This window comes from Falco biarmicus, chromosome 8 (genome assembly GCF_023638135.1).
Source record: "Falco biarmicus isolate bFalBia1 chromosome 8, bFalBia1.pri, whole genome shotgun sequence".
NCBI classification, from domain to species: Eukaryota; Metazoa; Chordata; class Aves; order Falconiformes; family Falconidae; genus Falco; species Falco biarmicus.
In genome coordinates, this window is record NC_079295.1 from 44,121,575 (window position 1) to 44,134,258 (window position 12,684).

Below are 12,684 nucleotides of genomic sequence, written 5' to 3' on the forward strand. Positions count from 1 at the left end.
TATAACCCTTTCCATTAAAAGAAACATATCGCTCCCAATCTTGTCACTGGAAGAAGCAAAAAACCTTGAGAATTACATTCTTCTTCAAAAGGAAAAAAGTGAAAGTTAGCACAAGGAAACCTGAAACTTTATCGACGGCATTATTTTTGCTGGTCAATTTTTCGCAATTGGCTTTTATAGCCCTGATAGCACTACCATAACTGTATTTCCTAGTAACTCTCAGTCCACTGCCAAACTGCTTCTTACAAAGCTGTGGGGTATTCTTTGGTATGTCACTTTTATAGTCCTTATACAGGAGTTCCCATTGCCAGGCTTTGCATTCAGAGAATTATCCTTCTTTTGCTCTTCAAATTTTAACTTGCCTTTAGAGATAAGGAGAAGAAAGAGCTGCTTCAGCTGCAATAAAACATGTATTTTTATTTTCTTACTCTCAAAGTTTTAGTAAGCTCAAAGGATTCTATAACTTGTGCTATAAACTCCAAAAATCAGAACTAAATATACAGTTGGTAGCTAGAAAAGACCACTACATCAATAATCCAATAACAATTATCAGGACAAACAAATTTTTCCCAAGACAGTGGTACAAAGCTGCCTGAGGGTGCCCCAGAGAGGCTCTCAGTTTCTTAAATTAGCCATTGTAGTTTAGGCAGATGAATGCTTACAGTAGTAATCTTCCAAAGTAATTTTGTTCCAGGGAAAAAGCCCCATCTTCCTTTCATATGAAGAAAAAATAATGAAAAGCAGATACTTATATTTTTCTGAAAACATGACAAAAGTGTATTATACTGGAAACCTTTCATTCTGCTTGAGCTGACTACTATGATACATCTCTAAAATACTCCAGTTTATCAAATATGAAATTCAGTACCCTGGAAGCTTCTGTAAATTACCAAGAAGAAAAACTGAGGGGCACACATCCAGGTCTAATTTGAAACACTTTCTCTCTACTACAGAAGTTTTCATGTATGCAAGTAGAAACATTTTATGGCATTTCCACATTTGAACAGGTACACAATAATGTATAAGCGACTGCAATTGATGGCCAAAGTAACTGCTAGGCAGACCAGGGAAGAGCAAGGACTTTGCATCCTGATGAAGCATTTGTTGCTCCTAAGAAGAAGGTTCATGTTTCTGTGTTTACATTACTTTAAGAAGATCATCATCTTCCTCATGCTGGAGAGACCAAGGCCAGTATTAACAAAGATAAATTTTAATTGTCTGAGGGCAATGGCAGAGAGAAATCAACACTCAGGGAAGGCAGAGAACCTTGTAAATATGTATTCAATCGTACATGGTGTTCCTAATTCGGAATGTCCTTCCAATACTTTTATTAAAATGTTTACTTGAGCTGTGATTTCACAGTGTCCACATGCAGAGTTAGTTGTTGATTCTCTTTCACTCTATTACGTTTAGTAATATTTTAGCTACTATTTCTTCAAAGTAAACTTAATTTTGTAGAAAAGTTCAAAATTAGAATGTCTTAATACTCAATTTTGACTTTAAGTACCACAGTAAGTAACAACTTTAAGAAGTCACCGACTGAAAAATGAGCTTAGCTGATTAGTTTCAGTAAAGCTACCTTTTTGAAGTATTGTGGGTACACATTTATGTAATTTTTGATAAGCATAATTTCACTAAAACTCTGCTTTCAGATGCTGCCTCATAAATATTCAAAAGGAAATAATGGACTACTAGGTTTATTATGAAAGCTTTAGCAATGCTTTAAAAAATTGGGTTATAACGTAGGCAGCTTTTTTGCCCTGTATCACAGCTTATCCTGTTCACTGTTGTCAGTTGAATAAATCTGACATAAACAGCTGGAAGCCTGATCGCAGTGGCTAGGGAGGTTTGCTGGTGTTTCCACCCGTGAGGCCGCAGTGATGCACGATGCCGCCAAGGCACGAGGCACCTGCGATAGCAAGTGCCTGACACGCTGATCAGATCTGCGAAGCAGCCGCTAGCTCCCACCCAGAGCCTCTGCCCCCCAGGCTGCGCTGCACGGCGGGGCAGGGGCGGGGGGCTCTGCGGGCCCCCCCGAACGCAAGGGCAGCCGCCCTTGCTGTGGGCATCGACCCCAGCAACAGCCCTGCCTGCCCAGCCGCATGAACGGCTTCAACACCCCACGATTTGCCCACAGTTTTTCTGGATCCTTTCTGTTCTGTGTCCCCTCAGCGTGCAGCACTGATGAGAGAGCAGGAGGTTTCAGGGCAGTTGGTGAGAGATTTGCTTCAGGAAGGGGAAAAACTTGTGGCAGGGCAAGAGGGGAGGGAGGAAAGGCCGTCTGCACGCAGTCCCAGGGAGGAGCTGCTGCAGAGAGCACAAGGGAAGGGAGAGATGTGATACACAAGCACCTTTCCCCCCGGCATGTGATAAACAGAGCTGCACGGCAAGCAGCTGCCATCGCGCCGTTTCTGATGGTTAGTCAGACAAAATTCATGCAATGAGCAATCCTTTCCTTCCAACTCTCCCACCCCTGCCCTTTGAATTCAGGGCCAGGACTGGCAGCAGTACAGGTGCTGGGTGAAAACGCCTACAGATGCCTCCCACTCGCTGTCTCTCCGCAGAACAGGACTGTGCCAGTCTATTTCTCATAGACTAATTTCAAATATTTCTCATGAATGAAAATATCTGCGCAATTTCACGCCAATTTAATTCTCACCCTGCAGCAATAATGCCATATCTATTGCTTGGGGTAGGTAGGTGGGATATGTTCTTTTACAATATTTCATGTATATTCAATCCATTCCATACCTAAGGGACCCGATGGAGGACCCGACTGAAATGCACTGCATGGATCAAAAAAGGGAGAAGTGGACTGTTAGCAACAGACAAACACCTGCCCTTGCAGATGCTAATTCTTGAAGCACAGTAAGACTCAAATGCAGTTCGTAATTCTTGATACCGCACTAAAAGAAATCTTGTAATTCAGTGTCCTAAAGACATAGGCATGTAGACCTAACTTGAGACATGCAGAACAGCTGAACGTGTGATCCTATGGACATATAAAGGACTGAGGGCAGTAGATGTACATCTGTGCTTATGTCTCTACTTTCAGTGGGCCACATGCAAATGTATCTTGCCACCACTAATTTCTTACCCCCGACATGGTCCCACCAGCTACCCCAGCTTAATGGGGCTAAGTCAGACTAAACACCAGTAAAGAGAACACACACCATTTATTTAGCACCTGCTGTGTTTCTGGAGCGTTTCTCTCTCTGGGGCTGTCATCTACTAAACTTTTAATTTTTATTTAAAAAAGGATCAGAACTCTCAACTTTCCTGTTCAAATGTGGCCAGCCCAGACCTTTTACGATACACACCAGTAATGAGAGCTCTTGCTTGGACAGTTTTAGTCTCAGGTTCTTAAGCTGAAGAAGTTCAAATCTGCATTTTCTGCATTATCAGCAAGCATCAAAATCAGTGAGAATATACAACACTCTAGGTAAGGAGGGAACCTCCACCTCTGTTTTAATAGCTGGGCCACTATCAGCAAACAGTACAGAATGAATGAGTGCAGAGGAAAGCAAAAAAGGAGTTTGATTTTAGACTACTTGTTGGGGCATTTGACAGGATCTGGGCAGACCTGGTTCTTACCTCAGCCCCTGTAAAATGACTATAAAATGACTGCTGGTTAAAAAATTAATACAGAATAGACATCGTGCTTGGAGCAGAAATCACAGCACAATCCTCTTCCCCTCTCCCATGTTTCTGAGTGCAGACAGCATGGCTTCTTAGGATTTTGTGATGCACTCACTACTCTGGCCATCTTTTACTTGTTCAGCATCTATGGGAACTTACATAAACTTAAACCCACGGGGGTTTCGGCAGGTGCAGGCTAGCCAGCTGCTCTGCAGACAACAGTTCTAAGACACGCACAGAACATAAAGCTGCAGCTACCTAGGAACTTCCAGGCCAAAAAATGAAAGGTCCAGTCAGTTACATGTCTCCACTGTCAGATAGTTGCTAACCAGAGGAGCTGCGGAAGGCAAAGCTGGACTCAGTCACCTGAAATTCTACATCCAGTTTCAGATGCCTTTTAATCCTTTTCTTTGATCTGGTCATAGCTTTGGCTATTCAGCATCTTGCAATTACAAAGTGAGACCTGAATAAACACAGCGCCACAGTGATAATTTTCTTTTTTATAAATCTGATTACTTAATTTTAAATTAATTGTAAAAGCAATTCAGGATAAGAGCAGACCATTTTTTAAGTTTCTTATTGTACCTATTAGAAATTCTATGCACTATCCAGAATGTATCTTGTACTTGAAATAGCCAGTCAGCTCAGGATCCAAAAATCTCTTCCTTTCCCCAGAAAGCCTGAAAACGTGTCAGATCAGAAATGTGGTATTGGCTTGTGCCATGATCATGGCACACGCCTGTGTCATTATCAGTTCTGCAAAGACTCAAAACCAATTTATGTGCTGCAACAGATGAAACGTGTAAGAATACTACTAGTTCATACAGGACTCTAGTTCCACGCTGCGAAACCATTATGCCAGTGTGTCTACCTTAGTTCAGTACAACACATTTTAAAATGCCTTATACCATGCTTGTAGCACTACAACACCTAATAACAGTAACATCTCTCTGCCCTTCTTTGATTAATGTTTCCGTAGGCTTTGAAGATGAAAAGCATTAAGTAATTTCAAAGAATTATTAATCTACACAAACAGTAAGCATTTTTCTTTAAACTGTTTTATTTTGTGCAGTACGCCAATTCTGGGAAACATAATGCTAAGCACTTACCAACTTCTGATTCATAATAGCCTGAAGATGTGATTACTTCCTTCCTGCATTCCTCAATGAACTGTGCCATTCCCTTATATTTTATTCTGCAACATTTATTAGCATAACAAAAGAACATGTTTCTTTTGCTATGAGCTAGAATTGTTGCAGGTATGTTTAAGGGAAGGTATAAATATATTTGTAGCATAAAGATACAGACATTTCAATTTAGCTGTCAGCAAGTTATCACAACAAAGTAAGATCAAAGTAGTGTTTCCCACAGAATGCTTAAGACCAAGTTTAATATTCTAATGCCAATGGTACTTTAACCCTATTTTAATTACATATCTGGTCTATGCAGTTTGGTGGGTCCCTCTATGAAAAGAAAGGTAAGCCTCTAAATTGAGAGCAATTATAACCAGACTACATACAGGGGGTTTTATGCTCCTCTGTGGCAGAGGAACTCCTCTATGAAATCAAGTATTTCTTTAACAGGTCATTGAAGGGCACGTTCTGTAACAAAGACTTGGCAAGGATTCAAATGTTAGCAGGCTGAAGTCCTAAATTACATCAAACAGGTGAAAAGTATCTACAACTAGATGAACAGTTTAAAACCTAAATTCTCTAAAAGAATAATAAACACCTTTGAGGCTGTTAAGTGCTTAATGTGCTCCTCTTGCTTGCCTCTCAAAAAGCCAAACGTGATTATAAATAATTTTTCAAAGTGGGAATTTACCCAGCTACAATTAAAAAACCACAAAGGGAGCTGGTTTTAACGTGTGTACCCTATTGTGATTACAGCAGTTTAGCACTTACAAAGGTCTAAAGCTTTGATGGATATGAATTAATTCAAACTAACAAATAAATTGCATCCAGGATACAATCATGACGCAGCCTTAGTGTATAGACTAAGTGTATAGACTGGGATAATGGCCAAAAAGGAATACAAAAAAATTACTTATCTCTTAGAAAGTTGGAACATAAAAGCAAATTAGGTTATAAGACATTCCTATTGACACTATAGGCATTCACATTTAATTTCTTTTACCTTTCTCTGTCTTTAACTGCTTGTTCAGCCATTAATTTTCTTAACTCCTTCAGATGTTGTAGATCTTTCTCTTCCTGTTCTTGCCACTTGAGCTGTTTCTCAGCCCGGTACTTCTTCACCTAGAGTTTGAACAAATACAGTAAACAAAGTAACAATCATTCACAAGCCAAACAATACAATCATTAGGTAGTGAAAACAAAGAAAATAAGATAAGCATTCAGTTAAAGAAAATCCAGCGTTGAATTTTTAAGAATAAAATTTATCTTTTAGAATAGTATGGGCTAACAAAAGATTTATTAGAAGAACTGGGTGTGGAGCCCCCACAACAGAAACAGTATAATCAGACCGTGGAAACAAATTTGAATATTACTTTCAACTGCAAACTAAAGACTACTACTTTCATTTGCTCCTTCCTTTCCTACTTTGCCATCAACACCTTCAACTATGCTGCTCGTGTGAGGGAATGTTCCTTGAGTGAACATCTCCCAGGTTAGCTCAGACAGCTGGTTCCACACCAGCCTGGTTCGTTTTGGCTGGAGAGCCTGATGAGGAACAGGGAGAAGCACATGAGCGCTCCTGATGTAAGTATGAAGCCTTTCCAAAGCTGAGCGAGAAAGAAAGGCCTTGAGCAGGATGGTGAAATCTGAGCAGGGAAGCTTACCTGAAAAGTAGAGGGGGTTTTGCATGTAAAATGAGGAATTGGGATTTAAAGTAAATATTGCTGAAGTGAAACTCTGAATTCTCCACTTGAATAAATTCTACAGGATTCCGTTCCTAAAACCAGGGCAGGTCTTCAAGGACAACTGCTGGAATTTGCAGCAAAGCTGTAATTCCCACTTTGCCATGACATACATTACAAATCACAGAAGCATAGAACCATATAGGTTGGAAAAGACCTTTAAGATCATCCAGTCCAACCATAAACCTAACACTGCCAAGTCCACCATTAAACCATGTCCCGAGTGCTGCCATTTGGAATTCACTGACCAAGCAGCATTAAGTTTCCAAAATTTCAAATACAGCTGGAAAAACAGAGAATAGAAGCTTTAGAAAAAGATGCAAAAATCTAAGAAAATCTTACAAATTTTAATATAAATCTAAGAAAATCTTAAGAAATTTAATGTAAAACTAAGAAAACATTAATTCTAAAATTAATTATAAAAGCAATTGAAATGATACCTCCATAATCTGTTGGTTTTATATTTAAATGCATAAAGTTCCTCTGAAGGTCTGAGAACTTATTCTACCTCCCAAAACACAGGTAATTTCTTATAATGAGATTATTTATGGAATCATCTCACATCGGAAAAATTTCATGAAATGGCAACAAAAACAACTTCTGTATCATCCACTGAACTATATGGAATTTAAGCCTCTTTTGGAAATTCAGTTGAAATGACAGTCAAGATACCATCCTCTTTATCAGAATGGGCTGGGCTGGAAGGGACCCTAAAGCCCACCCAGTTCCCACCCCTGCCCCGGGCAGGGACCCCCCCCAGCCCAGGCTGCTCCCAGCCCCATCCAGCCTGGCCTGGAGCACTGCCAGGGATGGGGCACCCACAGCTGCTCTGGGCAGCCTGGCCCACCGCCTCGCCGCCCTCACGGGGAGAGGTTCTTCCTGATCTCTGACCTGCATCTGCCCTCTCTGCGCTCAAAGCCACCCCCGTGCCCTGTCACACGTGCCCCTGTAAGAAGCCCCCCCCCAGCTTTCCTGCCGGCCCCTTCAGGCGCTGGGAGCTGCTCTAAGGCCCCCCCGGAGCCTGCTCTTCTCCAGGCTGAACAGCCCCAGCTCTCCCAGCCCGGCTTCCCAGGAGAGGGGCTCCAGCCCCTGCCCATCTCCGTGGCCCCCGCTGGGCTCGCTCCCACAGCTCCGTGCCCCCCTTATGCCGGGTCCCAGAGCTGGAGGCAGCGCTGCGGGGGGGTCTCAGCAGAGCAGGGCAGAGGGGCAGAGCCCCCTCCCTCGCCCTGCCGGCCCTGCTGGGGGGGCAGCCCAGGCACGGCCGGGGTCTGGCTGCGAGCGCCCATGGCTGGGGTCGCGCTGAGCTTCTCGCCCACCGACACCCCCAGGTCCTCCTCCGCAGGGCCGCTCTCAGCCCAGTGCATCTGTGAGCAAGCTCCTGCATCTGTGCTTGGCACTGCCCCGACCGTCTGCGGGAGCTCGCACGATATGATTGACTTTGTGCAGAAAAACCTTTAACTATCACAATTTAGAATAAAACAGGTCTTCCAAACAGTGCTTATATTTCAGCACTCCCAATCTATAAGCCAAGCATTTCTTTATATAGGCGATTTTCTACACATGAAGGACATGAAAACAAGAATGGCTATAACAATATTTCTTAGAATGCTTTTATTTAATATTGTTTGGAATACGTATATTTATGAAGTAAAACTAACTCATTTGCAGTTAGTTATTCCATGTCTGTATTCCACATTGCCTGAAGGCTTTCTCTTAAACTCCAATTAGGGACCAGCGGATATTTCTGAAATTCCGTATTTAAATATATAGGGGAAAAAATCTGATCTGCAGTCCAAGAGAGCACACATAGCATTGGTATTTAAGATTTAACGTCATTCTACCCATTCTCAGGTTTGGAAGTACTTGACGCACCCTGCCTAGATTACAAACCAGGCAGAGCAAAGGCATTTCTTTCACACTGATCACGGATCCGTTACATATTCTTCTGGCTGCCACAGAACCCTGACCAGAAAAGCAGCTGCAGTATTGGGTTAGCAGCCCTTCCTAAGGCTCTAAGCTGTGACATGCTCAAATGAAACATACAGACCGCTGACCTCACACAGCTGCTGCTCCATCTGTGCACAGGCAGAGGGCTGTTCTATACAGACATTCCCCACAGGCCAGAGGAAAGTGGAAAGTTCACAAAACCAAAATATTTACACATAAAATGAACATCGCTGGTGGTTAGGTCAACACAGCCTCCCCAAACCTCTTCCCTTCCCCTGGCTTCAGAGCCACCTGCCACTATAAACCTCGCCCCAGCAAAGACAAATAAGCAGAATAAGTTGCAACAAAGGGAAAAGCAGGAAAGCCTCATTAAAGAGGGGCTGCCCCTCTCTCAGTACCCATTCCAGTGCTGGTGGAGAGACCACACCATCTCCCAGTCACACAGCCCAACTCAGACAACTTATGCATTATCCCTACCGGTCAAAATTTCATCATATCTCTCCCTGAAAGCATACAGAAGATGGATGCAGACACCAGACACAGAAGTTCTGCCTTCATTTGTTATTTTATAACTTTAAATCCAGAATGTAACAACATAAATCCAGAACAGATACCAGGAAACATACGTCAACGTGAAAAAAAATAAGATCACATACATGATGAAGTTTTGTAACACAGTGCACATAGACATAATCTGGAAAATTCCCCCTTTGCCTTTTTGAAGAGGTTTATACCTAAAAAGTTCACCAACAGTATCTACAATAAGCCAATTAAAGGTAAAGGCAAAACCAATACTGATTTAAATTGAGCCAAGATGTCTCTGAAAGTGCATGACTTGCAAACCCATAAATACAGCTTTCTCAACTTTTGAACCTGAAATGACAGTCTCAAATACTACAGAAACATATAAGGATTAATAAAACAAATTAAAATAAGGATAAAACCATGAGCTGGACCTCACAGCTGAGGAGACAGGACCAGAGACCTCTTGAGGTCCTTTCCAATCTGAACTTTTCTGATTTGCATGCAAAGTGAGAGTATTCTGTGTATTTTGAAGGAAAGGGAAGCATCTCTTGAAACTGACTTTTGGACAATTATTTGCAATTTTTCTAACTATACGATTTAGCATAGCTTAACAGAAAGATTGTGCTCTGCCAAGAATGTATATTTTATCTTCAAGATAAAACGAAGAAAAATAATAACATCAGGTGACCAAGGTAAGTAGATACTTCTTCAGCTAGAGAAGGAACTGGATACATGCAATATGCAAATGCAGTAATGAGCAAGAAGAATGAACTCACAAATAAAATCAAATCAATTTGAGATTAGGCAGCTTTTCAAATGTTGGCTCTGAGGACTTGTAGCAATGAGAAATAATGAGGGATAACAGTCTCTACCTGGAGACAAGGCGGCTTCAGAAGCTTCAGCTGCTTTTCTCCAGGTAGCCTTTTCAGTCAAGTGCTTCTTTGCAGATTTGTTGATATAACCAAATTCAATGGCTGTGCAACCTACCACCAGGAATACAACAAGCCACAAAAGCTTCTTCTCATGACCCATTTGCCATGGCATCAAAGCCTATTCCTTTGGACAAAGCAAGGAAAAGATATTGGAGTGCTATAAAAAAAATATAGGGAAATTCCAAGTAGTGCAGGAGTTTACTTTCATTCCTCTGCTAGGCAGTCAGTTTCACCCACCTGCAAGTCATTTAATTTGCTATGCTATAGATTCTTTTCTGCTTTTCCTAAGTGTTGTGAATTGTTTCAGTAACTACTTAATCAAATTGCTTTAAGTATGGACAGTTTTGTGTGTGTATGTGTTTGTTTGTTTTCCTGCAAGGTGTATCACTGCAATAGACACCACTACCAACACAAGGACCCATCAAGTTCTAGTGTGTCTAACTGGCCATTTTGTAGTGCCATCAGTAAATGTTTGCTCCCAGTAAGATGTTACACAGAAACATGGCAGATAAAGGCAAGAACGCAAAATCTAAAGAGAAAACATGGTAACATATCTAAAGATTTTTTCTTCCTTCTTTTGCACAAGCTTTCTGTAGCATGACACATATTGATGCCACTAAAGCCTTCATACACATCATGGAAACACTCTATCTGGAACAGTTTAGCCTTGTTTTCTTAACTCGGCTTTGAACTGGCATGTTACAAGAGCACAGCTTTTAGTAACCCTTCCTGCAACCATGTTAACACAAGTAGTCCCATAGCAATAAAAGAGCCTGTTTACCCATCAGCACTTGAAAGACAAAGCAATATGAATCTATGACATTCTCCAACTTATTTTTTCCAGAAATAATTCTGCAGCCTTAACAAACAGGCTACAGGTGAGTTGGACCCACCATAAAAAATAATCAGAAAAGGAGGTAAAGTTCTGATAAAACAACCTCCTGGATTTTTGCCATATCATTTAAATAAAAAGGTCAACACAAATACACGTGACACAGCTTGATTTTCTAAAAGCATTACGTTCATTACATGGATTTCTGATTTTCCATTAAGTTGAAGTTTAGACTTATGCATCAAAGCCGTTTCCCAAGGAGTCACCACATAAGTACTTACAATAAAGTAACAGACTTCTGACACCCTGAAAGGGTTAACATTACCATTGTGCTTCAGGCTCACTTTTAAGGCCCTTGTGCTGCAAAGTGCAGCGCGCTATCCTGCAGACAATATACTGTAAGGCTCATTTGCTGCATTGCAGCATACTTAACTGCAGCAGTGGAAGCTTTCATAGTCTGCCACATTGCTAAAAAGCACAAATCTGTAAGCATTAGAAATCCAGTAGTGCCTCTGCGCTGAGTTTTGTGACACGGAGATAGTCGCATACACTTAATTGTTTATGCTTTTTTTTTTTTAAAAAAAACCATAACAAAGTAACACAACTGATGTGTAGTGACAGGCATCTTTAAAGCTAAACTGGACAGTAGCAAGATTCAACTAACCATTTGCTTTTCTCTATACTTACACTAAATACTTTACAAGAATACATGGTAGTGAGATCAGTTAAAGATTTTAAAGCCAGTTGTACACATTAATATATGCAAAATTGTATAAAATTTCTCATACTTTCTCTTTCTCCTGAGCTCTATGAATCATTTCCCGTTCTTTCTGTAGCCTTTCTTCCTCATCTTTCTTTTCTTTTCTTCTGGCAGCTACAGCAGCTTCTCGTTCAGTAGCCTCTTCCTGCTGGGCTTTCCACTGGAGAACCTGGAAGAGACAGTGGAAAAGACAGTTCTGCAGCCAACTTGCGTAACACTGCGATCCAGCCAAGCCGAGGCTGGGAAGGAAACCCACGTAAACCATTTACAAACTTAGACTTACAATCTTATCAGCAACACATAATCATTTAGTAAGCACCACCTTCCCGCATGTTAACGTGTGATTCACAGCTGACTGCCATAATACGCAGTAACATCACGTATGAAAAGACTTGAGGTGAAATTGCCAAAACCACCTCAGTAACATCAGGTCTTAAATTCCCCTCCAGCGCTTAGACTTTCAGTAACATGTAAATCTCTTAACGAACCTATGAACAAATGGAGAGCAAGGCTAACCGACAGGAGTCTGCTTGCGTCCTTCAACTCAGGCACTTCTGTGACAGCGCTTCAACCGGGGCTCTGGACACCAGCGGACTCCAGTGACAGACACTTCCCCTTTGCCAGCTTTCAAACTGTGCAAAATTTACCTTGGTGTTGTCAAGATCAGGTGTATGCTCATCTGTTTCACACTGGTTTCAATGAGATTAACGATGTCTCCTTTCTGTTGGCTTGCCAGCTCTTGATTTGTCAAGTGCCAACAGCACTCTATTCCTCAAAGGAACAAGCGCTCCAGCCATTTTTCACTTGGTTTTCTATACTACAGTAAGTACTTTAATACTATGATATTATAATACTTGGTTTTTTCCACCTTTACTGGATTGCACTGTGTGCATAAACTCCGTTAATCCTTCTGAACACCAATCCTTCACAAGCACAGAAATCCGGCACTGCCTGTGGTCTGAGGCTCTCAACAAGTTGCATCTCTGAGTGATGCCGTGGATGCCCCCCTTCTCTGCTTAAACAACAATTATATTTTGTTCTCTTGCAAAGTGTCCCAACAGACTAAACACTGCTGTGACTTGTCATGTAGCACAGGCAAAAAATAATTACACAAAGACAGCATGACGTTTTACAGTGGTTGTAAAATTAAACTCTCTCTTTATTAAAAGATTCA

General features: G+C 41.4%; 1 protein-coding gene across 3 annotated transcripts in view; it reads right to left on the minus strand.

Annotated features, from left to right (window-relative positions):
* CCDC148 (coiled-coil domain containing 148) overlaps nucleotides 1-12,684 on the minus strand; it is a 78,271-nt gene that overhangs the window by 8,640 nt on the left and 56,947 nt on the right. For all 3 annotated transcript variants that reach the window (XM_056350033.1, XM_056350032.1, XM_056350034.1), the window contains 2 exons: nucleotides 11,539-11,679; nucleotides 5,776-5,894 (listed from right to left, as the gene is read on the minus strand). In XM_056350033.1, coding sequence (XP_056206008.1) covers nucleotides 5,776-5,894; nucleotides 11,539-11,679 — 260 coding nt within the window. The remainder of the gene's footprint in view (nucleotides 1-5,775; nucleotides 5,895-11,538; nucleotides 11,680-12,684) is intronic.